This window comes from Denticeps clupeoides, chromosome 4 (assembly GCF_900700375.1).
Source record: "Denticeps clupeoides chromosome 4, fDenClu1.1, whole genome shotgun sequence".
Taxonomy (NCBI): Eukaryota; Metazoa; Chordata; class Actinopteri; order Clupeiformes; family Denticipitidae; genus Denticeps; species Denticeps clupeoides.
In genome coordinates, this window is record NC_041710.1 from 16,156,744 (window position 1) to 16,178,431 (window position 21,688).

Consider the following 21,688-nt stretch of genomic DNA (forward strand, 5'->3'; position numbering starts at 1 on the left):
GATGATTGAGTAGGTAAAAGAATGTGTAACTGGATCTGGAAATGCAGTTAGTCTAAATTACATTCAACTTCCTCTTTCATTATCACAAATTAAATATGGTTTATGTGTTCTACAGGAGACAGGGGGCACTTGCTCTGATTTAAAAGGAAATCTGCACTTAACAAATCAGCAACGTGTGCAGATCGGTCTGTATCCTCTGTTTGGACAGTGAGGATGTGAGCCCAGCTTGATTTGCCCTCATTTGGCAGCGTGTCCTACATACACCGACTGACCTCTGCTTAGCGTTGTGTGCTGAGATTTTTTTGCGTGACCTGTGGACAATCATTACACGTCTTTATGATTATGAGAGGACAGGCCCAAAGCATTTCTACAGAGCAAATAATACAACACTGAAAATGTCTGAAGGTTATGGGGTGGTGTGTGTTGGCTTATGGTAATGGCTAACGGGTCTTTCTGTGGAAGTAGCCGTGACATTATGAGGGAGCAATCCATTCTCAACAAGACAGCCTCAGCAGCTTCAGGCCATGCCACCAGAAAACAGCACCAGACATCAGGCTCCACTTGTCCTAAAGTCACATTTTTTGGATTTGTCACAAAATGTTTGAAATTTTAAACAGCAGCATGATAGCACACAGTAGATTTGACCTTCATAATAAAGTTTTTGAGGACAAATCAAATGTATTTGAAATAGATATTTTACTTTCTCCTTGGGCTCCTTTGCCACTTCTCAGTAGGATTGCATGCAAGACCTGACTGATGCTTACACTACATATTATTAATTATCACAAAGCTATGTCATTTTAAAAAGATGCCATGCAATGTTAAAAGCATTGGCAAATCTTGAGTAAAATAATTGACTGGGATTAGAAATATAAATGGACAGTATTTATAAATATATTTGTTGGGATGTGTATATACTTAAGGCCTTTGATAATAGCCATCTGGCCCAGTGTCTCACCTAGCTGCCTTGTGTGCAGCAGTTCAATGACCCCTCGGCTGCCGCTGGCTGCCACGTTGGTCTCATCGACATCTGAAGTTCACATGAACTTGGGCAAAGGCATATCACGTCATCAACCTTATGAAGGTCACTGCGAACTCAAGATTTTTTTTTTTTCAAACTTTTCAAACTTTTATAACTTTTAACCATCGGCCATAAAAAAGTTTACAACCAGTCTTCCATTTCCTCATTACATTGTAAATAAATATGGAGGACAAACAATAAGATTTCAGCGTATTTAATCATTTATAGCCATTACACTCAAGTCGTTGTAATCTTTGATGCCAGTCAAAGGGAAGGGTATCAGCATAATTTAAAACCCAACAGATAATTCCAATAGTAGCGGATAGTAGTTCTCTTTGTCTCTGTCTCCCTTTTATGTGTTGTCTGTCATTTGCTGGCTGTGGATTGATTGGGGGAAGTGTATGTCGGGAATAATTAAGCAGGTAATAGGTGCCGGTTAAAGTGGGAGGGGAGGGTTTTGGAAGGCCAGAAGCGAAGAGAAACATTTTGTGTTTGGGCTGCTGGGATGAAGGTGTGGGTGCTCGGATTTCCCTGGGGAACTTCTATTGGTGCTCCACTGTTCAAGTCAAGTAAACTTTATTGTCATCTCTTCTATATATTGTACAGATATACAGAGAGACGAGAAGACGTGGCTCCAGTTTACACAGTGCAACATAAAAGTAGACAACAAAAAACAGATGCGGCACATGAAATACAATATATAAATAAATAAGATACAAAATATACATTTTAGCTAAAAATGAAGTGTTAAAAAGTGACCGACTGTGCAAATAAATAACAGTAATGATAGTACAGTTATTGGTTTCAGTGCAACATGAAGAGGTAGTCCGTATAGCAGCGTGTGCATAATTGCAGCAATGAGGTGTAAAGTGCAGAGGTGCAACAGAGTTAGTCCACAGTGCGAGTTGTTGTGAGTTGCAGTGGAAGATAGAAGCTGTGAAAGAAACCACAGGGTTTGGGTATAAATAAATAAAATTGCAAAGTGTAAAACTTCAAAGTAAAATTATCCAATTATCCATAAAAATTGTCCCTCATTTTCCCTCCTTACAGGGTGTTATGAGAGGATTTCAGGGTCAACGTGTCTCATCCAACAAGAAGCCAGAACCGAAACAAGCCGCTCTCAAGGGCTCCCTCTGGCGTCTAAGAGTGTAAAAGTAAACCAGCATTAAAATGCCCACGACGTTTTTATAGTAAACGTCTATTACACTATCTATAATTTAATAAAAAACAAACTTTAAGCAAAAATGACTGAATGAATTCTCTTTGATATAGAAATGTGCGATTTACGTTCAAATTCATTTTTATTCATTCGTTTAGATTTCAAAGGTCGTTTTACATTCTATATTTAAACTCTATATTTAAACGTTCAATTTACCGAGTTCGATCAGAAACAGACTCAGGTTCTCGTTCTTTCCGCAGTGAGCAGTGCATTGTGGGAAACAAGATGGATTCCTACGGGTTAACCTGGCCGTGGGCGAATGTCCTTTACGGAGTTTTACGTGGTTCGGGACCGACTCGGTTGCAATTGCTCTGAACACCATGCGCCTTTCGGTGGTGTGCAGCGGTGCCGCTGCTCGGCTCCTGCCCGCCGGCCGGGGACCCTTCGCCGTCCCCGCTGCCGCACGGAGTTCACGGAGATTCAGTCAAGAGCAGTCCAGACCGGCCGAGTTCGGGCGCTACAGGTTACCGCACAGGACTCTGGTGAAAATCCACGGCCGCGACGCCGACTCCTTCCTGCAGGGACTTGTGACGAACGACGTGAAGCTGATGCGGGAACGGAGATCCCTCTACGCGCACATGTTGAACGTCCAGGGAAGAACCCTGTTCGATGTCCTCATGTACAGGTACATTGCGGCGGATAATGGATTCCTGGTTAACGTATTAATGTTAACTATGGTCATATTGTGCGATATAATTCTCATTTACTTGGTTTGGCTGCCTGTTGTAAGTGTGCAGTTTACGTTCCTTATCTCGAGTTTGTGCTCTCTGCATAGTGATGATAGCCCATAACGAGTCTATAATCTCCCCAATGATCACAGTGTCTTCATTCTCACAGTCCAGAAGAACACACTGTTCTGCTGGAGTGTGACAGCACAGTGAAAGAAGCCTTCCTACGGCATCTGAAGGTGTACAAACTCCGGCGCAGCATAAGCATCGCACCATGTCCAGACCTGTCTTTGTGGGCCCTGTTGCCATTAGTGACACAGATGAAGGATCTGAAGCCCGAGGTCACTGATCTTCAGCAGGTGGTTGTGTTGGAGGAGGATCCGAGGACTACGTTCATGGGCTGGAGGCTGATTGTGGGCGGTGACGTCAAGCCAACGGACATTGTTGCTTCTTCTCTAGAGAGGGACATAGAGGAGTACCACAGGCATCGCTATGCACTTGGTAAATGATTACAGTGGTCCACTATACCATACATCGTTTCTTCTGTCTTTAAGTGATATTTCTGTGTCAGTGGTGGCCTAGCGTGTAAGGAAGTGGACCCGGAAGGTGCCACTGAGCAAGGCGCAGCCCTCACACACTTCTCCCCGGGCACCTGTCATGGCTGCCCACTGCTCACCAAGGGGGATGGTTGAAAGCAGAGGACACATTGTGTTGTGTGCACCGTGTGCTGTGCTCTCTGTGACACAATGATGGTCACTTTTCACTTACACCTCGTGATACCACCCATGATGGGTGGTCTCAGAATTGTAGCTTCTTGATATATAATAAATTAACATTTATTGAGTTTTGTTGTTGTTCAAGTGTATAGTTATAAAACCACATAGAAAGGACACTGGAGCAGTTGTAATTCATGGATTATTTTTAATGTTGACCATTTATGTCCCGCTGTAGGGCTGCCTGAGGGGGTGAATGATCTTCCACCAGGTGTGGCCCTTCCACTTGAGTCCAACCTGGTATACATGCAAGGAATCAGCTTTAGCAAGGGCTGCTACCTGGGCCAGGAGCTGACAGCCAGGACTCACCATACAGGGGTGGTGCGAAAGCGGCTAATGCCCGTGTGCCTGTCCGCTCCGGCCGAGGGACTGGAAGAAGGGCTGGAGCTGCACACCCAGTCTGGGAAACTGGCAGGGAAGCACAGATCTGGTGTCGGAGATGTCGGCTTGGGTCTGATCCGCCTGGCACATGCTAAAGAATCACTAGTACTCAAGACGTCTGAGGTTGGCGCTGTGACCGTGCAGGTCTCTGTACCCAACTGGTGGCCAAAGGAGAGTAAGGACAAGTAATTCAAAAGAATAAAAGCATTGGTGCAGTTCTGCAGACACAGATTAAACTCTGTTTGAAATGTGATACATGGACTGAGAACCAGGGCATTCGTGGTTAATAGCAGCATTAGGCCTTTACACTACAAGAGGCAGAACAAAGCTACATTTCCACACTAAATGTAAACTGGCCGATTTTTGCCACTCAGCCCCTTTAATTGGTATATTTGGCCAATTATGACTGTTTAGTGCTGGTCTGTGAAACTGACCCATTATCTCAATTTAGAGTGCACAAAAGTTTAGGTCATTGTGTGTATAGTAGTTTTTAAGTGACTTGACAAGAAATATACAGAGGACTTCAGGACAATATTTAATTTTTAATGTAATTACTTGAAATGCTCCTTATGCCTACACTGAAACATTTCAAGCAGTGGTTTGTTCTGGGCCAATAAACATTCTTGATTTGCTCTGCTTTGCAACAGTTGCACAGTTCCACACATCGTTCTCATTTAAATAGAGCAGCTAATTTCCCAGAGTCGAGCCGGTCACGCGTTGGAGCGCACGGCTTCGTGTATATCCTGGAGCAAAGTTTCTGGCTGAAAGCTCAAAGCAGACGGGACGAGTCTCTTGAAGTCTTCATTACCGAGCATACACTCCAGGATGTGAGCCACTCTTTGAAGGTCAAAGGATGCATGGTGAGGACCTAAAGAGTCAAGAATGTCGGATGGGGGACGCTGGAAGCAGGTGCTGCCTCTTGGGCAAGACTTCAGGAATGATATCCGGTTGTTGGTGATGATCTTTAGAAAAGTGGCAAACTCTGCATAGTCAATTCCTGTACAAGACTTCATGATGACCTGAGGAGATAAAAATATAAACCTCTTTAGGATCATATGCTAGAATGTTTTATATAATCATCTAATATTTCTCATACTTGGCAGTGTTGATGCCATGTGTCCATAGTGTCCCTCCATTCCTCAATTTCCCTTTGGACAGAAGACAGTTCATCCTGTAAGAACTTCCACATGATGTCCACATTGCATCCATTTAACCAATTATGATTGATGGAGATGGTATCTTCCTGATAAGACAGATAAAATAAATTTACATTTCAAGTGACAATGACAAAGATTTAAGATTAAATTTAATGTGCAGTTGGCATATAGAGACTATAAGAGAATTTATATAATATTTAAATACAAACACTATTAATAAATAACATATTGATGTACTTATGTACATATATTTAGAAAATTCATATATTCATACAAGTTTTTCCCCCCCTCCAATCTTTTTTTAAGGTACATTTTAACCTCTTAAAACCAAAACAAATAGTTCTCACCAAATTGTAAACCTGATGATGCCAGCCACTTGGCACAAATATGATCTCTCCAGCCTCCTGGATGATCTCAAGAGGCTGGCATGCCTTTTCAAAGTGGGGGTACAGAGTTTTATCCTGAAGCATGGGTGCAGTGACATCATAGGCAAGGTTGCCATGAGAGTCGCGTAGAAACTCCTCCTGTCCTGGAGGGTACAAGAGCCACTTCTTCCTGCCACAGATATTGGCTGACCAGCTATAAGACCGGAAGACGTCCGCGTGAAAGGGTGTCCTGTCAAGCACAAATGAAAGGCTAATTAAAAAAAAAAAAATCATCTTATTCTGTTATTTTATGAACAGTGACTCCAATCATGTTACACCCATACCAGGATCCTTTGGGTCCCATGTAGACAAAACGATAATCATCCACTTCAATAGTATCCCAGTATTCATTAAGCCAGTCAGAAGAAAAGTATATTGGCGTGGTATAGCTCTTGTGTTCGGGAAAAGTCCTGAATACCCAAAAGCAGGAAAATTATTCAATAGCAGGTTCTATATAGGTTTGTTACTAAGCAACCAGGCAGCTTATGTTTATCAGTTACATGCATCATACATGGCAGACTTATTTTGGGGTTTGCATGAAAAAATACCTAATCCAGACATTCTGCTTTGATGTTAAAACATGGCTCATAATGGTCCACACTTAAATTTTACTTGCTTGGAAGCTCCTTTTTGTGGGTGCCTCATATACATACCTGTGCATATGCCAGTCCTTTAGGTACAGGCACCCTTTAGGTGAAGAATGTCCATTTTGAATATATTCCTTCCAGTACTGGATGAATTCTTTAAAAGGGATGATTTGCTTTGGATTTGCATTGTACTCCTTTGCATTACAGTTTGCCACAGGTACTGGTGTCTCTTCTGTTGTGGTGAAACGTAACCAAAATAAGACAAATAATGTCATGAACATGTTTAAAGTGAAAATGCTAAATGCATGCATTTCTTGAAACCCACCAAACTCCTGCAGAAGCCTCAAGAAATTGGGTTTGCCGTCCGCAGTGACCCAGTGTTTCCTGCAGTTCCACTCTGCGGTAAACCTCTTCGAAAAGACACAGGGGTGATTGGGGAGCAGGTAGTTTTTAAAGAATTTTGAATAGCTGATGCTCTTCTCGATGTAGTCCACAAAGTGAGAGGAGCAGAACTGTTGATATGACTGCCTGGGGAGTTTAATAAGGCTGCAGCAGGTATTGAATGTCTCTCTATCCATGACATCGCAGTTAAAGGTTTATTTGGTGACGAGCTGGTTTAAAAATCGCCGTCGCGGTAAATGCCACGCGTTTCACTAAAGACGGCATTAAGACCACAGGTCACCAGCTTCATTCCCTAATCCGGCAGCTGTCAGTCAACAACAGCAGCCTTGACGAAATGCAGATAAACGACATTGCACGAAGACAAGCAACATGAATCCATTCGCAATCGCCCTCGTTTCCTCTAACCGCGAAGGTAATACCGGTATAAAAAAAATCTACGTGGCGCTCTGAGCCACACTGTGACAACGACAAGCACTTATCTCCGGTGTTTTGAGTTGATTCCACGATGCTTTTTGAGCGCTAAAGCTAAAAGGCTAAAAACTGTATGGGAGAACTCGCGGGAAATCTCGCGACGACTGGGCACATCTTGCCGAAGTGACAGCGGGGCGGTGCTGAGTAGCTGTGTTTCCCTACTGATCTGAGAACAGCATGGCATTCACTCTTACTTTGCGTGTGCCTGATTCACCGAGAGGAAAGCTGGTCTCGAATCAGCAGACTTGAGCTCTGTGGACGAAGAACGTAGAAAAACTACGGAAGTAGTATTCTCTAAACAAAGACACTCAGGGACTGTCCCTGAAACTACTGATTGTAAGGCGCGCTGGATTAGGGCGTCTGATAAATGCCGTAAATGTAAATTGTAAACTCGTGGTCGTGTTCATAGGAAGAAAAAAGTATACAGATTATACCGACCTGAGCACGTTGTCTTTTAAATACATTAAATACTTTTAAATACCTATAATGCACCTTGCACCACCCTTCTCTCCGAGCGGAACCCTTCTTTTTAGTGCTGGAGTTTCGGTACAGACGGTTAAGGTCGATGGACGTGTGTCACGTGGCTTCCGGTCTCCATCCCCGCACTGTTTACATCGTGATGAGGTTGTTGCTGTCAACGGCGGGGCAGCGGAGCTTCATCCTTCTTCCTTTATATGCTTAAATAAATCATGATTCGGTGGATTATTCTGCACTGAAATGTGCGCTAAAGAAAACATATGTCAACATGGCGTGCATTATTTGTTGTCGTTTATAATTCGCGATGCGCCATTAATTATTTATTGCTATTTATGCTCCTCTTTAAATCCGAAATCGAACAGGTATTCATTTTTACTATTTAGTACATACATATGTGTAATATATACATATATAATGGTTTTAGTCTCCTGCTGTGCCTAACCTTTTCCGTCATACAAGATCAGTGTATATTTTGTGCCAGTGATGTAATGTTGTGTTTCAGGAAAACAGTGCTTTTTTTTATTTATTTATTTATTTTAATCTTTCATTAGGTGAATATCTTCTGGTTCCAAGATGAGTCGTGATGTTGCCATCCACAGCTGGCCCGGCGCTTACTACATCAACGGTGAGAAGCGCTGGGTGAGCGGCCTGCTGTCCCTGAGCTGCACCATGCTGCGATTCACAACAGAGCAGAGCAAGGACAGCGTGGTCAGCTTCCGCCTCTCGCGTATTATGGAGATCAAGATGGAGTCCTCCAGTTTCATCTTCAGCACCCTCACCGTGCTGGAGCAGGGCAACGTCAAGCACTGGTTTGGCTCTCTGCGGCCCAACCGCGTTGTGGTCTACAACGTGCTGGAGCATTTCTGGAGAGAGTGCCTCCTTTCGCCAACTGAGAGCCAAGGGGCGCAAGCTCCCCCAAGTAAAGGCAGGGAGCTAATCAACCTGGTGTCTGGAGCACAGCGCAGGCTGGAGGACACAGGGAAGGTTCTCAACCATCAGGGTGAGCAGTTTGACAACGTCATGCAGGGCCTGGACAAGATCGAGTCAGACTTGGGCGTGGCAGACAAGTAAGTCCCTCACTCTTCTCATTACAGATTCATATCTGATAAAATAACTGTAGGTCATGTACTGTCGACCTGTAATCCGCATCAGTGCACCCAATTCATTCAATATGCAAACTGCATGTTTAGCATTGAAAGTTAAGAAAGCAGTTGTTTCTTCAGAGAAAACTAAAAAGCCACATTCAACTTAATAGAAGGCCGTTGTTCTGTTGTGTGCCATTTGTTTAAAAAAAAAAGGTAATATACAGTACAGGCCAAATGTTTGGACACACCTTCTCATTCAATGTGTTTTCTTTATTTTCATGACCATTTACATTGGTAGATTCTCACTGAAGGAATCATAACTACGAATGAACACAGGTGTGTCCAAACTTTTGGCCCGTACTGTAAATAAGACAGGTTGTTATAACACACACTTTAACTAGGTGTTGGTTAATGATGGGCATTACACATCTGCAGTGGCTTCAAATGCGTGTATGGACCATAAGGTGGTCCTCATATCATATGTGAAGTTATTTATTCAATAATTTGTATTCTGCAAGACCAGATGAAAGATGTTATGTATATGCATTTAAAACGACTTTATTTATTTATTTAAATTACGAGAGAAAAAAAACACTCATGAACACTCATGATAGATTAAGATGAAATAATTTTGCGACCTCTAATGGCCATACACACTTTGTGCTTGTTTTCTCCCCACTAATGACAGGCTGTTATCAGAACTAGAATCTCCCCCCTGGTGGCCTTTTGGCAAGCTTCCATGGAAGAGCCAACAAGAAGCCAAAAGTGAGCAGGCTACCCAGGCTGCTAGTTCCAAGGCTGTGGGAAAGGGACCCAGGGTGGTCACCAGCATTCCTGCCATCGTTTCCAGGGGTGGTGTGTCGGACTTGAAGCCTGGGAGGCTAGTTATTTTGGTGTCATCCCTGGAAGTGAGGGATGCAAACGCACACCTCCTGCACCATTTTGAGCGGGACGAGGTGGACGACATCCGGGTTCACAGTCCGTACGAAATCAGCGTGCGGCAGCGATTTATTGGGAAGCCTGACATCTGCTACCGTCTGCTTTCAGCCAAAATGTCAGAGGCCATGTTTGTACTGGAGATGCAGTACAAAAAGAAGGTAGATTTCACCAGGGACTACTATGCCTTTCAGGCCTCACCATCCACCTCTCCTTCAGACCCTGGTGGTGAGGGGTCAGTCTGGAGTGCAGGTACAGTGACCAGAGTATAGCTTTTTATATTACTTAACATATACAGTCATGGCCTAAATTAAAGGTACCCCTGGAATTTTCCCCCAAAATGCACTATTTCTCCCAGAAAATTGTTGCAATTACAAATGTTTATGTGCATTGGAACAACACAAAAAAGCAAAAAAAAAATCTGAAATAATTTCACACAAAACTTATTACACCATTAGCTTATTATACCAGAGCAACTATTTAAATAAGCAGTTCTTACATCAAGCGTCAATACATCATTTCTTTAAATATATCAGATATAACTTAACAATTTAGTAAATAAATTAATAATTTGCATTATCCATTAAACAGCAAATCAGTAATGAAACATCTTAGCTAGAATGTATTGGTTTATTATTATTTGTGTTATATGCAATTTGGGCAAAAATGGCCTGATTGATATTACAAATCCGAGAAGAGCGTGAGGAGAGACATGATTGGAATTGTTTAACAGTTTTTTAGCAACAAGCGTGCATGGAACTTTGAAGCCATTGTACAATGTCAGATGCTTAACAGTGTTAATTAAAAAAAATATGAATATATGAGAACTCCCAGTAAACAAAAATAACGAATGTAAATGGATGTAATGCGCACTTCACGCCACACGGGGGCAGCAAAAGTCTTTAAATGATTTCACCTATTTAAAATAAGTTCATTAGCTTCGTTATTACTTATTTCTTCATCCTACAGTTCGCACACACCCAGACCCGGTCACCTGTTGTATTCTGTCATATTAAAAACAAAATGCCAGTGTTGTTAATAATTGTTCTCCCATGCATTTAATGAGACCTGTGATGTTGTAGGCTTGCCAGAATGTACAACAACAGGAGGTTCTCAAGGGTGTTATTCTTTAGCTGCAGGCTTCCTCCAGCATGGCCAGGAGACAGAGGTGCCTGTGGAGGTTCCTGCTGGTGAACTGACTCAAGTTCAAGTCCACGTCCTTCAGCCCATGGTTACCGAGGCTGAGGCTCAGGAACTGAAGCAGGTAGGAACGCTTTTTCAAAATTCCGATTTTTTTTCTCCATCTTCTTTGTTTCTCCACTCAGTGGAGTGTTACTGCTGTTGAAATTCACATTCTGCCAGCAATGACTCCAGTGCTTCCCGCCACTGCTGGCAGAGAGCTGTGACTCCAACTCCAAGATATAAGTGCACTCAGAGTTCAAAATATCCAGTCGCAGTCGTGCTGTACAAAGCCGTCTCACATAGAGGAAGTGGTCTCTGCGTGCATGTCGTCCAGATCAGATCTCCTGCATTATAATTTCTTCTGGGCCTTGATTGCAGTGTGGCGATGGTGATGATTGTGTTGAAAGCTGCAGTGCCCCAGTCAGGCTGGGGGACTGTGGCCGTCTGGGTGCCACTTTTTACAGGTAGTGAGAAAAGTCTTGGGAAAAACAGAGGCAGGCAAATGCATGTCAAATGTGAAGGTCAAATATGTAAAGATAGCTTTAGTTAAACATTGCCAACATATCTGTGTTCAGAATCATCCAAAGCCAAAGCCAGGTATCTTCATTTATTCAGGTTGGTTTATACCAAGTAAAAGTTTTGTGGTTGACGTTTTATGTAAGCTACATGTGACTAATGGGGTGACCAGATGTCTCATCATTGCATTGTACATTTTGGCCCCTTGTTGCAAAGCCCACATTGACAAAATGTTCTTCGTTGTCATTGGTGATTTACTTGTAATTAATAAGAATCAGCCTCTAGGTGTAAAAGCATTATTCAGCTATATAATATAATGCTTTGACAGCATAGTAGTGGTAGTCTAGTGGGTAACACAGTCGTCTAGGAACCAGAACACCACAAATTAACAGGTTCAAACACCCCACTACCATGGTGTAGTAACAAGACATTTAACCTTAACTTCTGTAACTACTCCCTGTAACTACTGATTGAAAGTCGCTTTGAATAAAGGCGTCTGATAAATGCCGTAAACATAAAACCGAGGGCAAAGTTTAGCTGATGGATCAACATTTAGTCACATTTGACACGAACCATCCATCCAACATATATTTGTCATCTTTGGACTGAAGTATATTCATTTTCTTTACCCTCCATATCAGCAGCAGATGTGAGGGACCACATTAGATTGCTGTTGTGTGAAGATTGAAACCCACACAGAAGGCCCCAGCTGCCGCTTCTGTGCTGTGCCTCAGCTGTTTGTTGGGAAACACCGATGCAGGCTGCGGTTTCTTCGGTTTTGTTGTTTCTTTCATGGCCGAGGCACAAAAGGGTTTTCCCATAGTGTGCACACGCACACATACACACACACACACACACACACACGCAATGGCATCATCTCCTTTCCCACTAAGTGTCTGCTGTAGCGAGCGTCTGCAGAAGAGGGCCGGGTCGGAAGCAGCACGGTCTGAGGCTGCCAGACATAAACAATGACGCAGAATCAGTCCATAGTTTCTCAATGGACACGTTATTAAGGGTTGCATGGAATGTGGCCCTGCATGTGCAGCCATGTCAAAACACAATCATCTCGCTGTGACCAACGATAATTTATGGTTGGTGAACAAAAACAGGTATCACTTTCACTTCAGGATGTGTTGGGGTTGGGAAATAAAGGAACCAGTAATGTAAAATATGATGAGACTGTTTCTTCTCTTACGTCTACTCCTTCGTGTGATATTTTCAGATATTTTTTTTACTTTGTGGGCTGCTTCTACCGACGAGGATTGACAGTACAGTCTGGACGGCATGTTCAGGATTCAGGCGTTCCTCCTCTGCCTCAGAATCCATAGTCATTAGAAGAAGACCATATCTTTATAACCTTATCTCAGATGTTTCAGCTGTTTTTTTGGTGAAGACATTACATATTCAGGAGAATGCAAGGGCAGTATTGACAGAGCGGACGTGAGGGAAAACTCTTCACTGCTGGACCAGACAACATCCCAGGAAGATGCTCAGAGACCAACATATTCAACATCTCACTGAGCACCGTCAAGAAGTCTTCAGTGGCGTGTCTCATTGACTACCATCCCGTTGCAATTACACCCATCATGATGAAGTGCATCGAGAGGCTGGTCATGAAACATATGAAGACCTTGCCGCCCTCCACCCTGGACCCAGTCCACTCCACGGACGATGCCATCGCCACCACTCTTCATCTGACCCTCACCCACCTGCACAATAAGGACACAAACACACAAATTCAGGCGGTTCAGCATTTAAAACCATCATTCCTCAGCACCTGGTCGAGATGCTGAGTCTGCTGGGCCTCTGCAATTGGGTAACACACTCGCCTATGAACCAGAAGACCCAGGTTCAAATCGCACTTACTACCATTGTGTCCCTGAGCAAGACACTTAACCCTAAGTTGCTCCAGGGGGGGACTGTCCCTGTAACTACTGATTGTAAGTCGCTCTGGATAAGGGCGTCTGATAAATGCTGTAAATGTAAATGGATCTTGGACTTCCTGATTGAGAGACCTCAGTCTGTCGGGAACAGCATCTCCAGGACCACCACACTGAGCACCAGAGCTCCTCAGGGCTGTGTGCTTAGTCCAATGCTGTTCACCCTGCTGACCCATGACTGTGTTCTTGACATGATGTGGTTGGAGCTGTGCATCGCCGCACAAAGTTTCTCTGTGTTCATCTAGAAGAGAAACTCTCCTGGAGCATCTCTACTCCCTGTGGATGCTGAGGAAAGCCCATCTCCCACCACCCATCCACCACCTTCTATAGAGGAGCCATTGAGAGCCATCTAACCAGCTAGATCCCTGCCTGGTTTGGGAACTGCACCATATCGGACCGCAAGACCCTACAGCAGACAGTGAGGACAGCTGAGATCTTTCTTCCCTCCATAACGGACATTTACCACACACTCTGTAACAGGAAAGCCACCAGCATTGTGAATTACTCCACACACTCCTCACATGCACTCTTCACCCTCCTTGCCATCTGGAAAAAGGTACTGAAGCATTCGGGCCCTCACTACCAGACTGTGCCATAGCTTCTTTCAACAGGTCATCAGATAATTATCTATCAATGTACCATTCCATTTTGCACAGCAATTTGCGCCGGTTTTCTTTGCACATTTACTATTCATGTCACCTGTTTAGCGCTGTCTGTCTATAACCATATAAATATCTTTTATTTGTCTGTTTTGCTGCATGCATGAAGAAAAGGCACATCGATGGTGGCAAAATGAAAAGTTCTCCCCACATTCTGCATTTTAACATCATTATTCAGTCTCTTTAGCACAGGTTTTTTGTTAAATGTTACCCTTGCACTGCCCTTGTGTCACCTGTTTGCACTTTATGTATCCCAGTTTGTCTGTGTTGCACATGTGCTTTTTATGTGTTACGTGTAGCACCAGGTAACAGAGAAACGTTATTTCACTGAAATGACAATAAAGCTTAACTTTAACTTCAAAATAGTCTAGAAGCAGGAGGTGGGGCATTTGAGATCTGTCAGTCATACCTGGTCATGCTTTCATTTTGCTTTGTTTAGAACATTTTTTGATTGCCTTGCAGTGTTTTTGGGCCCTTTAATTTAATTAATAAATGGTTAGAATTATGTAAGAGACTGAATAGAGACTGATGTTAAAATGCAGAACTTATTGTTTTGCCACCATCGATGTGTCTTTTCTTCATGTATGCAGCAAAAACAGAAAATAAAAGATATTTATATGGTTATATTGGCATCATAGGCACAACATTAGAAAGTGAAGTGATTGTCACATATGATACACATCACAAGCAGCACACAGTGAAATCTGTCCTCTGCATTTAACCCATCACCCTGAGTGAGCAGTGGGCACCCATGACAGGCGCCCGGGAAGCAGTGTATGGGGACGGTGCTTTGCTCAGTGGCACCTTGGGGGATCGGGATTCGAACTGGCAACCTTCTGATTACGGGGCCACTTCCTTAACCACTAGGCCACCACTGCCCCTCTGAACAGGCAACTTTATTTATTTATTATTTTTTATTTTTAAACTTGCTAAATGCTATTTTGCATTTAGAGATAAGAAACCTAAGTAAATTTATTTCTCACAGTTTTTCAGTAATTTTTTATATCATGGCAAATGAAAGGAGAGCTCATGGTTAATACATCCATGAGTCTGTTCTCTATCTTGATCTGTTTTTGCATTTTTTGAATTACTTTCAGTCCCTGATCATGGCTACAGGCTCCTCGCGTTTAAATTTTTGTACAGATATAATTGAAGTTCGCCTTCTAGCTTTTATCTTATTTCGGTAAATCCTGACAAATGCTGTGAAACTATAGTGTATTTTCCCCAACATGATACTAGTGAAACATCACAGTGGTAAGCATGACATGATCTGCTGTGCGGGGTGCTGATGGGGAAGCTCTGTGCTATCTGTTTATCGGCTGCAAATTCCTGACCCGTCTGAGTTTGGTAGATCAGACAGATTAACTCAGTTTACTGGTTACATGACTCTGGTCTGGGGGGAAAAGTCAAGAACTAGGTGAATAGTTTCTTATTAAAATTTTTACAGAATGAGAAATATGAAATTGCAAATGACAGGCATCTTCCTGTTAAATGTGTAAATGCATTTTTATTTTTTTTTTGAAAGTCATGTGTATTCTCAGCGGAGTTGTGAAGGAATGTGTGCCAAGACATTTGGATTCATGATGTGCTGTCTGACCAGATCCATTACCTTCTCAGATTTCACGCGCCGGCACCGCGAGCCGTGCAGATTGTGCCTGGTGAAGCACATAATTCAGAAGGTTTCTGCTTTTGTGGTTTTTGAGATTCTAAAAATAAATTCAGTGAGCTTGCTTTGCCTGTTCAATATTAGATCCAGTTGTTTCCATGTAGCATTTACTGGCCAGATGGAGGTCAAACTCCAACATACACCAAATTAGTTTACTTGAATCTGTAAGGGGAAGATCAAGGTACTTTGAGAGGTTCTCCCTTATGCAGTGGACTTTTATCATAGCTGAGAACACAGCAGCTTTGTTTTCGAAACTATTATTCATCCATTATTCTGATAAGCAGCTTTAACAGACTTTCAGACAAGGCCTCGCATAGACACACCCCGCTACGAGATGAGTGCCATTTACTCTCACTTGAAAGCTTTGTTTAAGATAAACGGGTGATTGAATGGGATAGGACTCACTTGGCTACTGTAAGTGAGTGGCTGCTAAACAAATCAAACATTTTTGCATTTTTGGAGACATGTTCAAAGTTTTGCATAAATGACACATTTTCAGCTGTATATTGACTTTGTTGCTGTAGTTACGGACCAAAATATTGGGCCAGGCTACAACAGATTGGTGTGCTGATTGTGCAAAATGTAAGTTGTAATTGCAGTGTAGATTTCAATTACTACTGAAAAACAAAATTATATTGTTATTTTGGTATGACAATCAAGTTCCAAGAATGCAATATTGAATGCAAATCACTGAAATGACATGAAAATAAAAATGACATTCAGACAGAGAAGCCATTAAAAACTCACAGGCATGACTTTTGAATTTAACATTGTATAGCTGCCATGTGATTTTCATAAAATGTGTTATGTATAGGTCTAAGTGTACTGAAGTGTTAGAACAAACTCTAGAAAAAAACTCTTGTAGGACTCACAAGTCAAGTGCGGTTTAAGTCAGTTGTACAGAACACACCTGGGGACGCTGGCTTCTCATCCCTTGTTCGATTAATGTTGAGCCTGAGTTTTCCTCTCTGCATCCCACAAACAACGAATTAATGTCCCATCAGGGAGCAGAAGAAGCGACTGTCATCTGTTTCACTGCTCAGTTTTAATCTCACACCAGACTCCATGTGCGTAATAAATGTGACTTTTCCAGAAATAAGAGTAGGAATTGTCCTCGTGCATATTCAGTTCCTGTCTCTTCCCAAAACAAACAGAAGACAATTTATGCAGTTGTCATTAGGCCTGGGAGGAAATCGTTCTTCACAGCTGTCTGGACGTGGCCTATGTGCCTCTGTGTCTTGTTGCTTTGTCCATGTGTGCTGACTGTTGAAAGCTGACATAATGTCATTGGGTTTGTGTGTATGTGTGTGTGCGCGCGCGCGTGTGTTGGACAGCATAATATTAGTTTAGAAACCACAGTGGCGGGGTTTGGAGTGAGTGTTTATTAGATTTTACTTGGCACATCATGGTTTATTTGAGTTGTTCCATTGACCATAACATACACCGGCCATTTGTGGAGCGTGGCAGACGGCGTTGTGCAGTTCACCGGACACTGAGAGAAATTTACACACATGGGCACTGTAAATGGCTATATTTGGGTAACTGTGATTTTTTTTTTTTCTCTCTCTCTCTTCTCATAATATTGGCATAATATATGCCAAGGGAGAGTTGATGTGCTGTAACATCATTGGTGCTGGTGCACCTGTATTTGCTTTGAACAGTCACTGGAACAGTCACTGGCTGTCCAAGCCTGTCCATCAGACTCATGACTTCAATTTCGCCCAATGCTTTTAACGTATCATTTCTATGCAGATTGAGTTTGATGCAAGATCATCATTAGAGAATGGGCCAGATGCTTTGAGATTCAAATTTTTAGGCATAAATGAATAAAATGCAAGGCTTATAGATCAACAAAAGTCTGATCAAAATATGATTATTATGTGCAGAGACTGATACTTTAAAAATTATTTTTGCAAGAATATTGATGCTGATGATCATAAAAGACATTTGTCTATTAATAAAGGTGTTAAATAACCATTGAGCTTTAAGGAATCAAACATTTAAGGAATTTCTAACATTTTAACAACTCCATTGTGGGAGTGGGAGGCAATGCTCAGAGCAAAACTAAACTAAACTGAGTTTTGCTTGCAGATGCTCCTGCAGCTGAAGAACTTGGCTCTGGAAGCAGAGACTGAGCTGGAACGGCAGGACGAGGCACTGGATGCCCTGACCTCGTCCACCGAGCGCGCCACCATGAACATCGACAAACACACGCGTCGCATGAGAAAGCTGCTGTGAGCCCTCGGCCTCTCCAAGACCACCCACAAAAATGTAAGTGTAACTGGGAAAAAAATAGAATAACGAGTAAACAGCTATGGTGAATTCCCAAACAGGAAAGAATGTCGCTGCCTTTCTGCAGCCCCACGGCTGGAAAGGGAACACAGTCCCTCTAAATGAAGTGACGACATTTTATTTTTTACAGAGATCCTTTCTACCACCAAAAGTAAACATTAGGCTAAACTCTGACTGTCGGATATTTTGCAGCCAGTTGTGACTGTAAATAGCTTATAATAGCGTATTTTATATATATATATGTGTTTGTGTGTGTGTGTGTATATATGTATATATAGACCCTGTAAAGTCTGCATAATCTTCTGTAAATGTTACACTTTGTCTGATGTTGAGGTAGATGAAGAAGAAAGGTAGGTGAAGAAAGGTGTTCTGTACTGCCTCTTAATGGGTTTTTTTCCCTCTCTAGCACCATGCAGACCTCCTCCACTCCACACATGCTGTTCCCTTCAAGCTCAACATGTTGCATGTTTTGATGTAAAACCTCAATAACGGAGGGCAGTTTGTCCTGTAAACACTATGGGTCCGATTTAACCAGAAAATTGCAGTGATTGGGCCTTGAGAGGGAAATGTGAAGGTGCAGTCCATTCCAGGAGATGAGGCCGATGTTCTAATGATGCATACCAACGCTAGTTTTGACTGTACATCATCATAGGCTCTGTTGAATGATACTGACACAGTAAACATGTAGCTCTGTACACTAAATGGCCTGAATGGTCCTGTAATGTAATCTTGTCCTATATTTCTTGTATTGTTGTTCTTGTGATGTAGTTGAATAAACTGGAAATAAAAACTTGAAATGGTTGTGGTTTCTTCCCCCTCCCACCCCTGATCTTTGATAGTGATTAAAAAAAAACATCAACAAACTATGATAAATGAAATGTTTACAGAAAGTCATAACAGATGCCACCCATTGTAAATGTATGTGCGTGTAATGACCTGGCAGAACCCAACGTCAAAACATTGGCAAATTGGAGTCGGAAGCTATTTGCTGTTGCGTTGCCGGCGAGCGGCTCTGAATGGAAACGAGGGGTCTTTGTAAACAGCTCTGAGTGGCTGCACGGGGGGAGCCCTGTCATTAGAGCATCCTGTTGGCACAGAGACCCTCGCATCTGCTCGCCACCCTTGCGCAAAACTTTTCACGAGCGAGACCACCATGAGCCAGAAGTACAGATTAATTTCATTTGGCGGGCTGTGCAAGCGCTCGCGCCCGCTGCCAAAAAAGGGAGCCCTCCTCAAACCCTTTCACGAGAGGCACGAGGACACTGCGAACCAGACCGGACCTACTCTGAACCAATCTCTGCACTGTAGAAATATGGAGACAATGTCTAGCTTCTAGTGTTCCACTGAGGTGTAAACTTACATAACTCACATGACCCACACACACACCGTTTCGATCCCCACCCTGTCAAAGAGCAAGTGCTCCGTCAGGGCTGTTCCTGCTTGTATTTAAGAGGTCAAAGGGTCTGCTAGGCCTAGTGTCAAGGGGTTCCTTTTACACTCCCTTCGCAAAGTATGAAGCATCTGTTGAAGAAATGAACCTCGTGCTGCAGTGGATTCCTTTCCCTAAAAACCAGGGGCAGGAGAGAGTGAATGCACACTGGCGTGGTTAGCAGCAGCCATGCAATAAAAGGAAGTGGTGGCGGTCTCGTCTGACCACAGACACACGAGATCCGGCTTTGGCTTCCCAGCGGATGGTGTGGAGACACCAGGGATTTCACTGGCCTTGACTTACTCGTCTGTTTACCCGACAGGCCTGTGGCAAAGGACTCTTGCGAGCAGCGTGTCATTCGACGGTAAATCAGTCAGTCGTTCCTGGGAAAATGTCTTTCCCATCGGAATTGGAGCAACCAGGTCAAGCAGTCAGTAATCATGTAAGATATGAAGGCCTGCCGTCCACCCAGATAGAAGGTGAAGGAAATCTTAATTTGTGAGGTTGAAGGAAGGGCCCGGCCTGGTTATTTCAGCAGCATTAGAACACGTCTGCATGTGGCGCTCAGGCCATTGACTCATGCTCTGGCCGGCCTCTCTCAGCTGCAGGTGTTGCTTCCCCTCCGTTTAGCTGTGGGAGGTTTGGGTTTCAGGAAATAAGCCTTGTTGGTTAATGTTGGAGCCGGGAGAGGGAGAGAAAATGGCCAAGAGGTGCTGTGCGCGGTGCGCTCCACTTTCTGCAGAGATAAGGCACTTCTCTGGTAATTGCCGTTGTTCATGTGGGACCCTTAACGACTCAGATGCATTCTTTCATAATCATATGTGGACGCAACTTAACATTCATATGTAAGATATGTAGGTGAGTCCTTGATGTGCATATAGTCTATAAGTGCTTTACGTATAGAATATGTGTACTATCGTTCAACATTTTTTTTTATGAACTAAATGTATATTGCATCATTCTGGACACACTACTCAGTCTATTATCATACACGGAACAAAAACGCATAGTGAAGTCATCTCAGCTGGCATCTGAAATACCTGACGGCAGGATGAAGCTCTTTCTTTATCGTTGAAACTACAATATGGGATATTTAAACCAGCATAAGAATAGTTTTGTACTGTTTCATAGTTCTAATGATATTTCAGGTGCCAGGCTGACCAAAAAAGCTAGCAGTTGGATAAAGAATAGATAATCATTCTAATTCTATTTATAAATATGTATTCTACCAGGATCAGCGTGTAAATTTAAAATTCTTATAGTAGAACTGTGTGTCTGGTGAAATATTGCTCCCTAGCTGACGGACTATAAATTCACCAGGTGGTCAAATCTTACACACTGCACCTTTAAATACATTTGGTAAGATTCCTACAGAATACACAGAATCAGATTTCTCCCCAACACCTTGCTCTGTGTGAAGATGTGGGCGCCCCCTGCATGACTGAGCACATGGTACTTTCCCAATATCTGGGAGAACAAGTGGAGATGAAATGATATCATTGGCCTCCTGTACACATTATTGTTATCTTTCCTTTGGTCCTAAATATGCCTGTTGTGTTTTTGTTTCAATTTACTCCAAGAGGGTCCCTTTTCATCTCGGCTGGAGGGAGGTGCTGAGCTTGGCACAGGCCAAGACAAACTCTCCCCACAGAACTGTCCTTCTCATGTTCACCATCTAAAAGAGAACACAGCTTTTAAAGATGTCAGTGTTTTACACATGCTTATGGCTTCACCCTACAGTATGCCCTGATTCCTCTGGGGTAGTTTTAGTGTGCCGATGAATTGCTCAAACATGATTTATTCAACATTAAGTTGTACACACAACTTCAGGCCTATTTTTATCCTGACCTGACCGTATGATATGCTGTAAAACTGTTGTACTATGTATGTTAACATCTGCTAATGCTGAGTATGATATGCCGTTATTTAGCTCTCATACCTCTCATTTATTTAAGCACTGTGGTGATGTCAATGATGTTACTAGCCTACTGTGAACCAAATTAGCACAAAGTCACGTCTTGGTACCACTGTAACCGTGAGTCGGCATAGCCCAGATCCTAAGTTGCTTTGGATAAAAGTGTGTGACATATAAAATGGCAGTGCGGGTGGAGGCAAGTCAGAACTTCTGCTGGACAAGTAGCCATAGTGCTGTCTTCTGTTACATTCTGATCCAGATAGCTCATATTAAGAAACACTTGGCATGGTTGGTAGACAAACACGCATTACATGTCAACATAACCATCCATTGGCCACAAATTAATTATACAAATTAATTACAGACGTGCTTGAGGACGCAAAGTGTCCTATCCACAAGAACAAGTGTATCTCTTGCAGCTGAACTGCGCCTGTATCAGCATGGCCAGACACAGCCTGCTTTGCTGACTCTAGTCGTCACTTTAACT

The 21,688-nt window shown here is 42.8% G+C and overlaps 3 protein-coding genes across 4 annotated transcripts; 2 read left to right on the top strand and 1 right to left on the bottom strand.

Moving 5' to 3' along the window:
• Positions 1 to 2,413: 2,413 nt before the first annotated feature.
• On the top strand, positions 2,414 to 4,694 carry iba57 (iron-sulfur cluster assembly factor IBA57). Of its 2 annotated transcripts, none has more exons than XM_028977711.1 (3): positions 2,414 to 2,865; positions 3,061 to 3,409; positions 3,860 to 4,694. In XM_028977711.1, the coding sequence occupies exons 1-3, from the start codon at positions 2,500 to 2,502 to the stop codon at positions 4,249 to 4,251; spliced, it is 1,107 nt and encodes a 368-aa protein (XP_028833544.1). In that variant the 5' UTR covers positions 2,414 to 2,499; the 3' UTR covers positions 4,252 to 4,694. The 2 variants fall into 2 exon arrangements, with proteins under 2 accessions (XP_028833544.1, XP_028833545.1); XM_028977712.1 differs by having other exon boundaries at positions 2,453 to 2,865; positions 3,078 to 3,409.
• jmjd4 (jumonji domain containing 4) lies at positions 4,592 to 7,270 on the bottom strand. The gene is made up of 6 exons (XM_028977710.1): positions 6,557 to 7,270; positions 6,298 to 6,463; positions 5,929 to 6,054; positions 5,567 to 5,834; positions 5,159 to 5,305; positions 4,592 to 5,081 (listed from the first exon to the last, which is right to left on the bottom strand). Exons 1-6 carry the CDS (start codon positions 6,807 to 6,809, stop codon positions 4,773 to 4,775), a joined length of 1,269 nt encoding a protein of 422 aa, XP_028833543.1. The 5' UTR covers positions 6,810 to 7,270; the 3' UTR covers positions 4,592 to 4,772.
• Positions 7,271 to 7,583: 313 nt separating this feature from the next.
• On the top strand, positions 7,584 to 18,654 carry snap47 (synaptosome associated protein 47). Its single transcript, XM_028977709.1, has 6 exons — positions 7,584 to 7,943; positions 8,133 to 8,648; positions 9,355 to 9,854; positions 10,736 to 10,866; positions 17,657 to 17,836; positions 18,264 to 18,654. Exons 2-5 carry the CDS (start codon positions 8,155 to 8,157, stop codon positions 17,801 to 17,803), a joined length of 1,272 nt encoding a protein of 423 aa, XP_028833542.1. The 5' UTR covers positions 7,584 to 7,943; positions 8,133 to 8,154; the 3' UTR covers positions 17,804 to 17,836; positions 18,264 to 18,654.
• The last annotated feature ends 3,034 nt before the right edge of the window (positions 18,655 to 21,688 follow it).

What these genes read in the sequence shown, in the direction of transcription:
- iba57 (XM_028977711.1), top strand. Translation starts at nt 2,500, where the DNA reads ATGTCCTTTACGGAGTTTTACGTGGTTCGGGACCGACTCGGTTGCAAT. An exon ending in TTCGATGTCCTCATGTACAG is followed by an intron (nt 2,866 to 3,060) that starts GTACATTGCGGC and finishes CAATGATCACAG; the next exon opens with TGTCTTCATTCTCACAGTCC. An exon ending in CAGGCATCGCTATGCACTTG is followed by an intron (nt 3,410 to 3,859) that starts GTAAATGATTAC and finishes GTCCCGCTGTAG; the next exon opens with GGCTGCCTGAGGGGGTGAAT.
- snap47 (XM_028977709.1), top strand. Translation starts at nt 8,155, where the DNA reads ATGAGTCGTGATGTTGCCATCCACAGCTGGCCCGGCGCTTACTACATC. An exon ending in GACTTGGGCGTGGCAGACAA is followed by an intron (nt 8,649 to 9,354) that starts GTAAGTCCCTCA and finishes CACTAATGACAG; the next exon opens with GCTGTTATCAGAACTAGAAT. An exon ending in AGGCTCAGGAACTGAAGCAG is followed by an intron (nt 10,867 to 17,656) that starts GTAGGAACGCTT and finishes TTTTGCTTGCAG; the next exon opens with ATGCTCCTGCAGCTGAAGAA.
- jmjd4 (XM_028977710.1), bottom strand. Translation starts at nt 6,809, where the DNA reads ATGGATAGAGAGACATTCAATACCTGCTGCAGCCTTATTAAACTCCCC. An exon ending in ATGGGACCCAAAGGATCCTG is followed by an intron (nt 5,835 to 5,928) that starts GTATGGGTGTAA and finishes TGTGCTTGACAG; the next exon opens with GACACCCTTTCACGCGGACG. An exon ending in CATGGCATCAACACTGCCAA is followed by an intron (nt 5,082 to 5,158) that starts GTATGAGAAATA and finishes TTATCTCCTCAG; the next exon opens with GTCATCATGAAGTCTTGTAC.